Raw genomic sequence first — 17,123 nt, 5'->3', positions numbered from 1 at the left:
CAAGGCAACCGAGGGTACAGTAGCCCCCGATGGCATAAGAAAGGTGTAATTTACTCCAGCGGTCAACACCCTCTGTAACAAGGCAGCTGCTGGTGGATCAAGTACCTCAGTGTTGGACTCTCTGACACTTCTTTGAATTACTGCTGCGAGGTTTTCACTGAACAACAGAGTCATATTACTCAATGACTAATGATCCAAGAACTGATAATCACTTAATGGTTAAAAGGTTATTTGATCGGCAACACCTCACTGTGACTTTTTAAAAAAAAAGCGATACAAGCAAAAGCTTTTCAGCATGAGGTTTCCCTTCATATCAGGATCCAGTAAGGACAAAATTCTGTGATACTGAAGGATTTGAAATGACAGGCTGCAATACAATGTGATATACAGTACATATTAGTACAATTTCTGAATCAAAAGAAGCTTGTTTTTACATGTTGGTGTGATTGTTTATTTCTTGAACCTCTTGGCGAGTTTTTGTTTTAAATGAGCTTTTGATTTGCTGCAGAAGTCCAGGAGACAGAGCTGATTTACTGACACAGAGTTCACCTCAACAGTTAACATCCATTTCAAAGCGTACTGCCCTCGCGTGTGTGAAGCGTTTGGGTTTTCAGTCGCAGCTCATTAAAGGCACAAACACTTTCTTCTTATAAATATAGCATAAAGAGACAAATCCATACAAAGACATCACAGAGCTTTGACTCAACAATATCATATGGCAATTAAACAAGCAAGAGAGAAACTATGTGATACCCTATTAAAGGTACTTCTTTAAAATTCAGCTTGCATTATTATGAATAAAAGTGTTATGCTAATGCTCTTATAATGGCACTTTGCTAATCTCAACACAGTGATACTGTAATAGGATAAGCGCAGAGACTGACTCAATGGTCATTTATAGCATACAACACCCTGAGAAACACACCCATTCCCCAGCATGGCAGGCAGTCTGGTCATCAACTTCTCTGATCCACCCCAACAGCTGACTTTGTGAACCGTCCGTCACAGTGTGAGGGGAAAGAGGGACATGAAAGTAGGACAGAGGAGTCTGGCCCCCTTCCCTTCGAACCAGAAGCTCAGATTTGCGGTAGCGAGAGAGAAGACATTTGTCCTGGGTGGAGAGAGGGAAAGGACGACGACGTGTTTTCCCCCCTGAGACTTACCGCGGCCCACCGAGGGGAAGAGGTCTCAGAGTTTCAGATCAGAACATCGAGTCTGACGTACTTTTTGTTGTTGTTGTTGTTAACTGACTAGAAGTCGCACCAACTGGAAAACATGCACAAGCGCACCAAGATAAAGATCGCCATCTTCGTGCTGGTGGTGGGTATGGCGTGCATGTTCACGGCGGTGGTCACGGACCACTGGGCGGTGCTCAGCCCACAGGTGGTGAGGTTCAATGAGACCTGCGAGGCGGTACACTTCGGCCTTTGGAGGCTGTGCAAGAAGCACATCTACATCACCGAGCAGAACTATGACAAAGAGCATGGCTGCGGACCAATCAGCCTGCCTGGAGGTAAGGCAACAAAACTCCAGGTAAAACGCTTTCTAACTCATCAGTAAAGTCAAAACAAATGGTAAAAGTTTAGGTTTTCGAATGTGGCGAACAATTTAGCCTCACGAAGCGCAGCTACAGCTTTTTGCACCACAGCCTCTCCTGTTAAGCTTGAAGCTAACAGAGGAAGTCACGTGACTGTGTGAAATCCCTGGAGAGGTAATCAATCAGGGGTGTCCAAACTTTTGAGATACTTTTTGAGATACTGAACATTGTATCTCTTTTGTTATGAAAATAATAATAATAATTCTATTGTAGAAACAAAGTAAACACACAGTATTTCAGGGTGTTTTCACACCTGATGGTTCGGTAGACTTTGATTGAGGACCAAAATGGCGACATTTGTTACATTTTCAGCCGATGCAGTTCACTTTTATTCCTTTGAAAAACCTGTTCCCCTCCTCGCCTGCGGTGGCGCTGCAACAGGAGCCGCTGAGGGAAACAACACAGAAACCTCAGAAGACATGAGCTCAACTTCCTCCTTTACTAAATGTAAACAACCACGGAGTGGCGTCAGATTTTAACGGTTGTAGGATTTCTCTTTTGTGTTTGGAAAAAAGACCGAGCCATTTCTCCCAGTGGTGAGATGTTATTTCCTCGTTTTTTCACGTTTTCCACACGTCACGTTGTTGGTGAGGGCGCATCTATGGCATTACCCAGAATGCCATGCGCTATAATCTACTTTAGAAACGATCTCTAGTCCGCTAGAATCCACGTGTGCATTAGAACCGCGCCATAGTTCAGAGACAAATGAGACCTTAACACTTGATGTGAAGTTTGAGGACCAGCAATAGGCTTTACTGCAGGATTTTAAAGGAAAAAGAATCGCTCACTGTGCTTTAGATGTGCAAAGCGCTTATATTAGTATTTATATGATAAATATTAATTTAAGAGTATTTAATGTTGAGCTCTCCAGGCGGCAGCGATATTTTGGATTCTGGAGTTTTTATCTACAAAAGTTGCGTGTAATTAGAATAACATTTATTCACAGTAAAACCAAATGAACATGATCATTATAATGCTGTCCAACAATAGTCTGGTTTAGCTATAAATAACTATTAATAATTGCTGAAGGTAATTAGTAACAAAACTAGTCATCTGGATCAAAAACAACTTCTTGGGCACATCATTTATGTTGCTGTTTAATTTGGTAGAAGTGAAAAAATAGTTGGCAAATTGTTGCTAACTCTCTAAAATATGAGTGGATTTTTTTTTTCTACATTGCTGTGAAAAACACTTTTTCTGTTTCTTTCTCCTTGTTACACCGTGATTTTTCAGGTCATCAAACATAATAATATTAGACAAAGTTGCTGATTTTATTCACTGAGAATCGAGAGTCATTCAAACCAAACCAACATGACATTCCATGAAAAAATAATTCCCCCTGTTGGCAACATTACAGTTCATTTATGATTTACCCAATAGGAACCATTACTTCCCCCCCCACACACACACAGGGCCCAATTGGTTTGGTAAAGCTTGTTTCCTTTACTGCAGACATTTTTTGTTTGAAAACGGCTTTTTGTATTTTCTGATGTTGCCATTTTTACCCCATTAGGATGTGGTTGTTGTTCTGCAACAACAAAAAACTGCAATAGGCCAAATACTTTCTCCACAGCCTTGTATTACATTATTATTATATTAACTGGCAGTACCACTCGTAGCTGATATGCTTCTTGCTCCTGTTTTTGTGGTAAAAAAAAAAAAAAGAAAAAAAACCCCAGCATTTACTAATTGTTTCAGTTTTTTTCTTTCTTTTTTGAAGGAGGGTTTAGGTTTTGTGGCTCAGGACTAATTATATTTATCAGAACCGAAAAGAAAATGGCTCTCTGGGTTGAAGAGGGTGCTGACCTCTGAGCTCTGCAAACAACAGGAGTGTGAAGACTTAATCAGACTGCAGCAGCAGGTGCCAGCCAGAGACACTACAATTTATGAGCCACAGAGGGTAAAGAGACCACCAAAAAACACTACATTTCACAACAGCTAAACAGTTTATTCCCACACAAGCTGCTGAGAATAGCTTACAGTGTGCATGTTATAAAACATACATACATCTAAGGGTGAAAAGAAAAGCTCAACTTATCGACTGCGCACAGAAGAATTATGTTCCATTGTACTGATAGTGGTGAAAATGACAACGTGTTTTTTTTTTTTTTTAGTCTGTCATTGTTCCAGGAACATGGAAAAGGAAATGGTTTGTTTTTTAATACTATAATCAATAGTGAAATTCGTAGGTTGCTTTTTAGATCACTACCAAACAGCTAATGAGTCTATGAAATGTTTGAGTTTTGTGTACCTTTAACCTAAATGAAACTATTTAATACCTCATAACCGTCGTGAGGGAAGTTAAGGGATTAAAGATAATAAAAAAGGTGCTGATATAATTAAATGTTCCCAAAAATTGCAGGGTGCAATGCAACGTGCCCTCCCCCCGAATGTCAACCATTATATGAGCAGCACTTATCAGACTGTATGTCACGCAGTTGTTAAACATTTGTGGGTTTTGGTCAGCTTTTCACGACATGACCATAGACACCTGTCTAAATCCCTTCTACTCACAAACTTAAGCTAATTCTTGACTGACGGCGGCGATTGGGATGCCTGCACTCTGCTTGCACCGCAGGTCTCTTTCAGAAACAGCTGAAACGCCCGAGGCGCGGCTCACTGGTGCAGACGTGCCGGATTTTCTCAATAATTTGAGCCGGGCGCATGTTGAGCTCTCCAGGCGGCGGCGATAGGTGGCACATATTTTGGATTCCAGAGTTTTTATCTGCAAAGATTGTGTGTAATTAGGAGAACATTTATTCACAGTAAAAACAAATGAACATGATCATTATAATGCTGTGCAACAATAGTCTGGTTTAGCTATGAATAACTATTAATAAGTGCTGAAGGTAATTAGCAATAAAACTGGTAATCTGGATCAAAATGACCAAACAATGTTTAACAGAAAGAATTCAACCAGCTGTTACCTTAATCAATAAACTTAGTAAGCTAGTAACACTTAAGTAAAATGTGAAATAATGCTGAAATAAACTACTAAAAGTAAAACGGTAAGAATGTACAAGTAAAAAAATAGAGCCAGAAAAACAATGAAACGACAAAAAAACTGGAGATGAGGTTAAATTTGTTTTCAACCGATTCAGATTAGTTTATGCCAGATTATTACCTGGATTCCTCCCACAGACGCACATAAAGTATGTAAGAATGAGCATGAAATAACCTGCAGAAAGATGTATAATAATGTCATTATGCAATGTGAATATGTATTTTGAAAACCAAGGTTTGTAGTGAAGAGTTTTGTTGGCGAGACCAAATTAGCTCCAAACTAATTTAGACTAATTAGCTCAATTTGTTCAAACAAGCAGTTCACAACGCAAACCAGAGATGGAGAAAAACACTTTGAAAAAATAATGTTTCATAAACTAATTTGCTGAATTTGAACTGAAATCAATAACCTTTGAGACAATTGATTTTTAATCTATTGATCAGTCACTCTAATTTTGTATTTTGGTATACCAATATGGCTGACTGAAGTGGCATAAAGGATCTCGTATTATTTTTTCGAACGATCACTTTTAAGTTCAAAGCACCGTAACTAATAATGTTGATTATTTATGAGTGGCAGCGGTTCGCTACGGTTGACCGTGGCATTTAATTAATTTTGTTATAATAATTGTGTAAATAAATAACATCAATTAACAAACCGAACAATCTCGCTCAAATTAAGCTAATTTTTCTCCAAAGGAATTCTCAAATCTTTCCACTCTGAGAAACAGAAGATAAAAGCAGTTTTTTACAAAATAGACATTTCTTTCTTCTTTTTTTTTTTACTAAAAAGAAATAGACCAACACAGCAACAGTTTGGAGTGTCAGAAAAAATATGATAAAATGATGTTTCTCTATGTTGAGACACACAAAGAAACCTAATTTTGTTTTGAAAATGTTGCTTTATTTTGGCCGTAGTGGAAGCTACCTTTGACTAAAACTTGAACTGCCAGGTAAATTTGAGATCAAAGTCCGTGGGGTGGTTTATGCTACGACTGGAATGAGACAGACAGATGACGCTCAACATGCAAATATAACTAAAACAAAACAACAATATTTGTTATTGTCATACTGATGACAATAACAAATCTTTTTTTGAGTATGAAATTGTCCCAGTAGATAGCATGGAGTTCCCCGCTGGCAGGATTTGGTGAGGGAAGGGATTGATTATTTTGGATACATGCCTTCAGACAGTTGTCAACATCTGATAAAAATTAAAAATTAAAAAAACAGGACTTTAGGCGAAGAGATCCACAAGTGGAAAGTGTGGGCTGCCTTGTTCTTAGTAGAATGCTGACAAAGTACAGAGGGTGACTTATTTCTGCTGCTGTTAATGGCTTTCTTCAAATCCAAGCATAGAAAATTTTACTCTGATTATCGTCTTTAGTTTAATCGCTATTCACAGATGCTACTGGTTATAAATAGGATATTCCGTTCAGCTCTCAACCGGCAAACCTTTTCTGCCTGAAAAACTTTCAGGCCAGGACTTTGGCGGTTTCCATGGCCGCGTTGTTGCAAGAGGGCCAATACAATAACTATCTGAGAGGTTCCAGAAATAGGAAGCGTGCGATTTATTTCATATTGCACGCAGCGAAACACTGCTGTTAGCTACAAAAATACGGCATGTAAATACTCAGCTGTGCTGGGGCAGAGCCATGGGGGTCAAGTGTTCATGCACAAGCCTGTGGGTTCCCTGAGTGACAGGACCTCATGGCAGAGTCTGGCATAACTCTAAGACCCACAACACCATTAAACCCTTCCCTCAAGACCTGACTACAGCACCACGTCCCCTTGCAGGACTCAAATTACTTCTCACTGCACCGGGATAGGCGGTTCACTCCAAAAAAGATTAGGAATCAATGCTATTTTGCTCTTAAACACACCCAAGTTTACAACCAACCCATCAAATAGGCGGACAGAATGTCTGCAACGTCTTTACACTTTATCTGGCGTCCAGAGTTTTTGGCTTTGTACAATCGACTAAATTTGGATTATCTTAGGACTTTGGCTGTGGTTATTGGCCCTAACATTTTCTCTTCTGACAAAGTGGATCGATGGCACGCATCAAAAAAGACAGGGAAGCGACATGACGGCGTGCAGAGACGCTAAAACCGGCGTTCTCACCTGATCCTTGGAAACATGACGGACTGCCCTATTTAGAACAAGAAAAGAGTTACACAACATGTCAGCACAGCCAGCAGGACAGGGGCCAATAATACAGAGAACACACTGTCAGAGTGTCACTGAGGGGCCCGAATCATTTTCACAGATAATTACAGATTCAAAGGCTTTGAAATTTGTTTGTCTTCATATTTGCTATAGTTGCATATTCAGATGTTTGTCGAAAAAGTGTAAAATGAGAACAACAGAAAAAAGCTTGGGACAGATAGCGACTTCCTGTTATGGTTATGGTGGCAGGAAGTCGGGGTCTTCCATGTGACTGCCCCACCCATGTGGGCCCCATTGGGATTTTGTGAAGATTGAATATGTACTAAATGGTTCTGGGATCAAGATAGGCGTGTTGTGTAAATACAACTCGCCTTGGTAAAAACAGTTGGGAACCCTATGTAGGTCAAAGCTCAGGCTTTAATGGGTGGTTCAGAAAATCAGTGGAAATTGCCAACACATGTTACCCACCTTTAGCTTTGAATTGTCCCATGAAAAACTCCAAGCAGCTAATTAACAATTCAGGAGCAATTTCATCTGGGATCCATCACTCAACATCCTCTGCTTTTGAATTCACCCCATGTTAAGGTTTGCTGGGTCCTTCTGGCAGCTGTAGGGTAGCAGCTTAACAGAAACACGTTAATATTACATAATCAAATGACCAGTTTTCACCTAAAAGCCACTAGGGGTAAACTCAACACACCGGATGTGACAGTGACAGCAACGACAAAAGTAGAACATTTTTCAACTTTCTCATGTTGTATTGTTAGATGGCTACGTGCCCCAGCTTGAAAATTAGCGGTAAATACCATTGTCTTTGTGTGTCAATTGATTTTTTTAAAATTATCAAATTAATCACGATTAAACACTATGCTTAATTTTGTAAGCTTGACGTGTAAATATGCAAGTTTTCAAAAGATATTTCAGAAAATGTTCTGTTTTCTCAAATCAAATAGTCTGAAGAGTTTCAGTTTTCCAGGTTTTCATTTTCAGAAGAATTTAAAAGTAGTCATTTTGTTTTAAAGGTTAATTTAGAAATGTTAACTACAGAGTGCTTGTATTTCGGTGGAAGGATAATTCATTGTTCTAAACTTGGTTTTATCCAAGCCTCCACTGTTTTTTTGTTGTTGTTTTTTTTAAAGTGAAATTTGCACCTGAGCGCACCGGTTTGAGTCTCCTCACTCATTTTTTCCACTTGCTTTTGCAACTCTGCATTGTTATAGGTCATGTTGAGCCCAGTACAATCGCTTGCCCTCCTTCAGCCAAAGGGTCTGACAAATTCCAAACTAGTACGCACAGAGAGCTAGCGACACAACACAGGAAAGTTGAAAAATGTTCCCACTTTTGTCGCTGCCGTCACTGCCGTGTCCGGTGTGTTGAGTGGCTTTTAGGTCAAAATAGGTCATCTGGTCATGTAATATCAATGTGTTAAACTTTTCAGATAAATCTTGTGCTGTAATGTTGACAGTTTGGTGCTGGAGCATCTGCCCTTTGTCCTCTGAACAAAAAGTGCCCTTCTGAAATCCCTTTCTTTTTTACAATGTAGTCTGTGCCCATAATAAATCAAACATTACTAAGGTCGCCCCTTTTTTTAATACTTTACCACCTTAACCCCCATAATGTTTGTGTACGCCACTGGCTGGGTTTTAACTTTCTTGTCTGTCCACAATCTTAAAATAATAATAATAATAATAATAGTTTGATTGCCTTTTCATGACAGGAAAATAAAAAACAATTTTCCGAGATTCGGGTGATTCGGAGGCCTTTCATTTCTCCGTCAGCTTTGACTCAGAGGTGTAACTCATTGACGAGCCTCTATTTCACCTCTTATGTGCCGTCGACAGTGAAAACAGTGGGGCTTGTTGCTTGGTAACCATCTTTCGATCTTCCTTCTCTTTATGGCCAGTCCCTGTTCTCATTCATAAAAACATCTTTATTTATATGCGGGCCCACACAGTGTGCTACATGACAGTGAAAGCTGGCTTTGGGGAGCCTTAGAAAGCTCTTTTTTTTCCCCCAATAGTTTGTGCCAATTATTTTATGTTGTTTCAGATTTCATCTTATTTTAACACGTGAACATTTTCATAGCATGGAAAATTAAGCACTTGCTATATTGTAATAGTAAACTCTTTTTTTCCCACACAGCAGCATTTATTCCTTACTAACTGAGGGCTGATTTTTATTTTTATTTTTTACACCGACTGAGATTAATCCTTTAACGTGATATATCAAGCAGCTATTTAAAAAAAAATTGATTTAATACTTTCTGTCTAAAGCTCACAGCATGTACAATCCTAGGATGTGTGATAAGTGGCCTTGGCTCTCATCATATACTTGTAAAGTGAGCGATGAAAGTAAGACGTGTTCCAGATTTGACACTAATTCCAGACTACTCCTAAACTGGATTCAATATTTTATCGACCTTGCTCAACATCAAAGAACCTTTCCTCTACCAAATCACTTCATGGGCGCACTGAGCAACTCCACTTTTACTCAAAACAAATCCCAAAGCTTTAGCGCGTCATCTGCCGGAGAAAAAAGTAACCGTGATTTGTGCTGTGACCGCAGCTGCTTTGTTAAGACACGCCGCACGAAGCCGAGCGCGTTTCTGAACGGGAGACAGTTTTTACTGTTGCCGTTATCCGGAGGTTCGTCGGTTTTAAGATGCTTTTAGAGCGTAAATGTGACAGATCTGAGACGGTGTGAAGTGTTCCAAGAGAGGCCAAGACGTTCACGAGGTGCTCAGCAGGAGGGTTTCCCATAATGGCGTGAAAAGATGCAGGGCAAGACTTCAACGGGGGTGTGAAAAGGTTCAGTGGTGCAGCAGGGGAAGAAGGAAAGTGAAGTATCTAAAACAAAGCAACAGTCCAATAGAAACTGCAGTAACATTTTTTTTTAAAGTAGAGATATTAACTCAGTGAGGACTGAGTTAATATCTTTCCCATGGTTTACTTCACCCGCTAATTTCAAAATCTTAAGTCAAACGCAGAACGTTTTATTTTCATTCGGGTGCAGAAAATTTGTCTTCTTAAAACCACTTAGTACAGATTCCGACGTATTTATGCTGTTGGGGTCAACTGGCAAATAGACCTGAACATCATCTCCATACAAACAAAACTGGAGGTTGTGTTTGGCGCTCACCGGTGCGGTGAGAACATCCTGGGTCCGAGGATCGAGCCCTGAGGCACACCCGAGGTCAGAGAAACCGTTCAGGATGAGAAGCCGTTAGTCGTCACATTGAATGTCTGATGTGTGAAACATTTCAACTTTCCCAGCTGCAAGATAAAAAATTACATTGATTTTGATTATTTAGGCGGAAATTTATTATTTACACGTTTGTGTTTCAATTTATGACGCATAGACATTTAGCTTTTTCCTAAAAGGCAAAGCAATTAAGACTTGTATTTTAATTACCTTTTATGTGTAAATCAGACAGCTTCACACTAATACTTCAGATTTAACGGTTCCTTAAGATAGTCCTACGTGTCCTTTAAACATTTTTAAAGCCATTACGACTTGCAGGACTTGACACTGAAATCGTTTTCATTTTTTCCCCCTCTTTTCACAGATGAAAACTGCACTTACTTCAGGCACTTTAATCCAGGACAAGATGCAGAGATATTTGAATACAAAACACAAAAAGGTACGTTGTTCTCCAAGTGTTTTCTGCTTGAAGGTCGTTTCACTCCATCTTGTCAAAACAGTGAAGCACAAAAAACAGATGGTGAACATATTCCATCTTGTGAGACATAGGCCATCAAAATGCAGAACAAAAACAACACGGTTTTTGTTCTGCATTTGAAAATGTGCACCACTTAAACAGTCGTGTGCGTGCGTGCGTGCGTGTGGGCGTGCGCATACATATATACAGCTCAACATATCAGAATATTGTTGAAAGGGTCATTTATGTCTGCAGTTCGGCTCAAAAAGTGAAACTCGTTTATTAATTAGATTCACTGACGTGTAGAAAAAGGATTTTACACGTCAGCCAGTTACACAAAAAAAGTACATCGTTTATCAAATATCACGATACATTCTTTATCTTGATCATAATCCTCGTCGTGATAAATTCCAGTCAATGTTTGTAAAAAAGAAACAAAACTGTATTGTCAAGATTGTAATTTTTACTACATTCTCCGCTGCCTGTTCAAGGAAAGCATCAATAATTGTCAATAAATTTGAAAACATGTTTGCAGTTTAGCGATACAAATCACGCTTCATTATGTGTCTGCTGTCCTAAAGATGTGTGCTACCAAAGGTATTTCTATACTTGCAGTGACTCACAGTCACAGTCATACAGTTACCTTAAAAAGTAGTAATGAATCTCTGTGTATCGTTACCAGAGTAGTACCACAAGATGTCGTAATAGAACTGGAGTCTCTTTCTAAATGCTTAGTGCGTTTCCTACCTGACTTGACATCAGATTTGTAGCGTGCAACAATAGTTAGCCTCCTCCAGTGTTCCCATAAGCCTCTCAAATGATCTGATTCACAGACTTCCTGCATGGCCAGTGACTCTAGGCTGGAGCTTCTCGATCCTCAGGAACCGCTGTCCTGTCCAGCCATTTGAATCAGGTGTTTCTGGAACGGCGAAACATCTGCAATATGCCAGGCGGTGGAAACGCGAAACTTTGCTCTACGTGGACGGCCGTGTCTTCATAAGCATATAGTTGTGCTACAATCTTTCCATTTTACAAAGGATGAATTGAACACTGCTGAGTGAGAATGTCAAATCTTACGATATTACTTCATCACCTACATCTGCTTTAAGCTTTTCCAGAAATGATATTTCTGCTGTCGCTTTGTCTTCGTGAAATGGTTCACCAATTATCTTTAACAGACCTCGGAGGCTTTCACAGAGCCTATCAATTACACACAAGCTGACTTTACAATTTAAGGTAACTTCTGAATGCAGGTGGTTTCACTAGATGTAATTGAGGGATATCAAAGTTTTGGATGCTGATTGCATATGCAGCCTGCAAAAAAAATCTGTATAGGAGAAATATATATATACATATATACAGTACAGACCAAAAGTTTGGACACACTTTCTCATTGAACTCAATGAGAAGGTGTGTCCAAACTTTTGGTCTGTACTGTATATAAGAGGATAAAGCAATAGACTAAGACGTAAAAAATAAAATAAACATCGGATTTTATAGAAACTGTGAATACTGACTTCTTTTTTTTACTGTGTGTTATTTGTTCTGTGTAAGTTTCTTTTCTTCCTCGCATACTCACAGACAAACACTTTCAAAAATTTCAGTCAAGCAGCATGTACGATTATTTTTATTTAACGGATTTGCGCTGAAACATACAGTAGCTAGCTGCTGCAGGAAGTTAGAAAAGAAGTAGTTTAAAGCTACAGTTTGGAACAACATTTTCAGCAGCCATTTTGGGAGAACATTCTTGAAGTCTGGCATTTAAGTAGTTCTCACTAATATTGTTGCTGAAGATATAAAAATAATTTTCATAAGAGCTTCTTTGGTAAGTCACATGCTCCAGTCTTCCTTGGACTAGAAACTAAGTAAACTATGGTGTGCCTATGTCACACTTGTATAAAACACTTTTTTATAAATATAGATTTCACATAAAATACAAATGAAGTTGCACGCCAGAGCTCTGCAGAGATGCACTAACTACCTCAAAGCCCAGAATGCTCAAGGTGTGGCGGCCGTCCTCTCCTGCCAGCACAAGATGAAGGTACTCGGTTCCCAAAGGAGAACCTCCACCCCCCCAATGGGATGGTTAGCAGGCAAACAGGCGGCAGATCAAACGCTCCCGATCACAACCAGCACTGCAAAACACAAACCAGCTGCTGTTTCCATTCCACACATGGAATCTGCGAACATAAAAGTAAAGCAAATTTATATTACAAAAAACATTGTAATTGGGTCACTTCGGGTTGCAGTGTGAACGTAGCCTTAGAGAGAGAAACGTGTGTAAATTTGAGAACATCGAGATCATTGCCTTTGAGACTTTGAGCGAAAGTCTGCATGTTACTCTTTTTACTGTCAATAAAAATCCATGAACAGACAATTGAGATAAAATAAATTATTCTGCCAAAATGTTGCAACTGTTGCCAGTGAGGCATCTTCTGAAATATGATTGAATAAATGACACGATCTGTCATGACAAAGTTTATGTTCATGTGAAATAAAAGACAATCTCCTGCCATAGATAGTTAACAGACAGAGCCTTAAGCTAGCTAACTAGTTAGCTTTCCTTTCTTCCTTGCTAGAAAGAAAAGTAAGCTAGTTAGCTAGCTAACTAGAGTCGGGCTGCGTTCAGACTTAGCCTGAAGTGACTCAATTCCGATTTTTGACGTAATTCGACCCATGTCTGACCTTTTCATGACAGTCTAAACACAGGTGGGATATTTTTCGAATGCGACCACAGCCACTTTTTTCTTTTACCCCTCCAGGGGGTCTTTTTGTGGGCTCTAGAGTCCCTTTTTACAAAGTGGGCTGACAGGAAAGGGGGGAAGACATGCGGTAAACGTCGCCGGGTCCGGGAGTCGAACCCACGACGGCCGCGTCGAGGACTTGAGGCCTCCAAATGTGGGTCGCGCTAACCACTACGCCACCACGGCACGCCCCGACCATGGCCACTTCTATATCTGATACATATTCGATTCAAATTTGACCCAACGTCCAGGTCGCATTCCTCTAAACCAGAACGTCATTGATATGCCCTATTACTCCCAAGTGGGAAGGAAAACAACTTAAAATGCTTCTTAGAGTTTTCTAGACAATAGTGGACTACACAGAAACACTCACAAATTACTAACGTTTTTTTTGTACTGCTGTAACCCTTTAAAAATTCCTCTTCAGTTCAATCTTATAAGTGGAGACAAATTGTTGATGTTACATTATAAAATAACTTGCAGTTAAGTTTTGGCAAAGTTCAATGTAATTTTCACAGGTGGCAGAGCCTTGTTGTTGTTAGAACTGCTGAAAGTAACTAAAAAAGTTACTTTTAATGTAACTTTGTTACTTTCCAAATCAAGTAGTCAGTAATCTAACTTAGTTACTTTTTCAAGGAGTAATTAGTAATCCGATTAAAGTTACTTTTTCAAAGTAACGATGCCATCACTGCATACAAGTCACATATATTTGAACGACCACGGCAAAAAATTTAAAAAAAGTAAAAATCCAATTTCACAAAAACATTGTAATTGGGTCACTTCGGGTTGCAGTGTGAACGTAGCCTTAGAGAGAGAAACATGTGCTAGTTTCAAGCTTTCCTGTTGAGATCTGACCAATACTTTAAAAACATATTCAAACATAGTCCAAACACCTAAAGCAGGGGAGCCCAAAGTGGGTCCTGGAGGGCCGGCATCCTGCATGTTTTAGTTCTGTCCCTGGTTTAACGCACCTGGATCCAATGATGGCTCTTTAGAAGGCCTAAGAAGAACATTGACATGCTGAGAAGGTTGTTTCTACCACCAGGGAGAGAACTAAACCATGCAGGATGCTGGCCCTCCAGGACCCACTTTGGGCACCCCTGACCTAGAGGTTAGATTTACAGGTTGACAATCAGATTTATTCAGGGTTGTTGGACATCAGCATGTTTTCTACATACCAGGGATTCTCTCCATGCCTTTGTCTCTTAAGAGCTTCTGAAGCTGTTTGTTTATATTTTAACTTTTTTCCCACCCCTTTCTTTTTTTTTTATCATTTATTTTTCCTTCCAGAGTACAACATTTCCGCCGCAGCCATCTCCATTTTCAGCCTGGCCTTCATGATCCTCGGATCTCTGTGTCTGCTCGGGTCGTGCACCGGCAAAGGCAAAGGAAGGGACTACCTTCTCAAACCCGCCGGAATGTTCTTCGCGTTCGCAGGTCGGTTCCGTTCACCTTCCAAACTTCAAACCTTCCAACTTCTCCAGCAGCCTTCCCAGTCCACACAACGCCTCAAGTTTTACGCAGACCATGACGCTCACACCCTGCGCCTCTCTGTCTTCAGGCATCTGCGCTTTCATCTCGCTGGAGGTGATGCGTCAGTCGGTGAAAAGCATGATCGAGAGCAAGGACACTATTTGGATCGAGTACTACTACGCCTGGTCCTTCGCCTGTGCCTGCTCTGGCTTCGTCCTCCTCTTCCTGGCCGGCATCGCGCTCCTCGTCCTCTCCATGCCTCAGATGCCCCGGAACCCCTGGGAGACGTGCATGGACGCCGAGCCGGAGCAAGTAGAGTGATGCCGGCCAACCGAACGCAGCCGTGAATCACTTTCTTGTTGTTTTCCAGTAAAAAAAAAAGAGAAACATGTTGTTGGTGTTTGCGCGTCATAGTCGTCTCTTCGAACAGCAGTTGAATGGGGCCTTTAGTGAGGAGGCTAATGTGTTTTCCTGACCCCTACATGCGCGACCAGGGTGAACACAACCGGAAACACAATTCACATGCTGGGTTTTTTTTTTTTTGTGTACAGCTCATCGTTTACTGACATCCTGTTTGTCTTTCTCAATTATACCCATGAATCATTCTTAATGTGACCATGGCCTTACTCCCATGTATGTACCTTTTAGACAAAAACGGCCCTAAGGATTTTCTAGAACAAGTCTGACGTCACAGTAACCTTAATTTGAGCTTCAGTGCCGCATAATATACAGAATATACACCTTTACAGGAAGGTTTATGTGTTTTTAATGGCGTCGGAATTAAATTGCTCACTGACGATGTCAAGTAGGCGTCTCAAGGATTATTCAAAGAAGCTCTACAGATAGAGAATGGAGAAGTTTTTGAGTGTGTGTGTGGGGGGTGGGTGTGTGTGTGTGTGTGTCAGACTGAATGCTAAACACTCCCACAGTCTGCAGCACCAACTATGTTGGAAAAGGTTCAGTTTTAGCAGGTGCACTGTGCATACATACAAGGCCTTTTACTGATCCACCACACGGACAAAATGAAGAAAGTTTTATTTATCCCAAACACGATTAACCTTCTTAGCATTCAAATCTACAGTATTTATATTTATGTAATGTCTGCTGGTTTGGTTTTTGTAAAAACAAACAAACAAACAAAAAAACCCAGCAGATTATTTATAACCCAGAAAATCAGGATATGCAGAAAAAAGAAGTGCTGTAAGTGACACTTCGTCCTTTAAAGGGATACTTTGGATGTTTTGAAGTGTAGGTCAGTGAAAATATTAGTAATGTTCTTCTAAGTGCAGCAGGCAGATTTCATACCACCATCAGTTTCTGTTAAATAGGATAAGTAAACAAATTGTCAGTGTGATAAGCTAGCAGCTCGTCAGCCGTACAAACAGCTTAGCTCAAACTACGTTAGCCTTGTTTTAAAGTGCTAAAATAGTGCAACCTTCACCGCTCAGAGGAGTTCTTTACTTTTCTACAAACTCAGTAAGATCCGCCTCTAACCTTACTTCAGATAACCCAAACTATCCCTTTAATTAGTCATTTTCCAACCAGTTTTCCTAGAAGAAATTGTTCCGACTTTAACGTCAGTGCAGATTATTCTGTGTTGTCGCTTTTCAATGTAGGATTTAGTAAAAGGCGTGGGTGGGGGGGAAAAAAAGAAGAAAAAGAAACTGGTTTATTTTGTTTTACACAAAACTTTCTGACATTCTAGAAATGTAACTAGAAACTTGTACAGACGATGCGACTGAGAGAGCCTCTGCATTCGTTTGGACTTTGCTCGACTTCACGCTGGAAATGCTTGGGGGTCACATGCGTAAAGTGAACAGTGTGAATGTTAACTTAACCTTTTATACAGAACTCCGGTGTAACGTCAGACCGAACTACAGCGTTCTGTCAGAGCTGCAACAACCAGAATCTCAACCTTGCTCAGGGCAAAAAATGTAGTTATTTTCAGTGAGATGTACTGCAGTTTGATTCATCGCTCTCTTAATAATCTTTGCTTAGAAATAAACGGTATGCAGCTGCAGGAATGTGTTTGGATGAAGCTACTCATTTATATTAGTTCTCTAATTTGTTGTTGCTGCTGCGTTATGAAATAAAATGGTTCCATTTCGGGGTAAATGTTACCATAATGTGATACGTTTCTTTTTCTCTATATAGCATGCAGTTGAATAAGCTTTGGAATGGCGTCGACTCTGTATTTCGTACTCGCTACTAATTTCTAAGGAAATAAAAATAAAATAAAAAAATTGACAAATTTTGTATCAGTTTGTTAGGATGAGAGTTCTTTCAGACCTGGATTTGCTGTTGCATGTCTAAGAGGCATTGGATGTTTCAGGATTATTCTTCTAAAAAAAAGAAGAGAAAATCAAGAAAACTGGAATTTTCACGTTTTGCTTCAAATTATCAAAATGAAGGAAAATGAGGAAGCAGCACAAAATTGTGTGTGCAGCCTTCGAGATGCAGCTTCTCCTTGGATCTGCGG

General features: G+C 40.0%; 1 protein-coding gene across 1 annotated transcript; it reads left to right on the top strand.

Moving 5' to 3' along the window:
- Positions 1-931: 931 nt before the first annotated feature.
- LOC116720647 (voltage-dependent calcium channel gamma-1 subunit) lies at positions 932-16,898 on the top strand. Its single transcript, XM_032564023.1, has 4 exons — positions 932-1,513; positions 10,335-10,409; positions 14,462-14,608; positions 14,733-16,898. Exons 1-4 carry the CDS (start codon positions 1,276-1,278, stop codon positions 14,963-14,965), a joined length of 693 nt encoding a protein of 230 aa, XP_032419914.1. The 5' UTR covers positions 932-1,275; the 3' UTR covers positions 14,966-16,898.
- The last annotated feature ends 225 nt before the right edge of the window (positions 16,899-17,123 follow it).

This window comes from Xiphophorus hellerii, chromosome 5 (assembly GCF_003331165.1).
Source record: "Xiphophorus hellerii strain 12219 chromosome 5, Xiphophorus_hellerii-4.1, whole genome shotgun sequence".
NCBI classification, from domain to species: Eukaryota; Metazoa; Chordata; class Actinopteri; order Cyprinodontiformes; family Poeciliidae; genus Xiphophorus; species Xiphophorus hellerii.
This window is presented reverse-complemented; position numbering and strand designations above follow the sequence as displayed.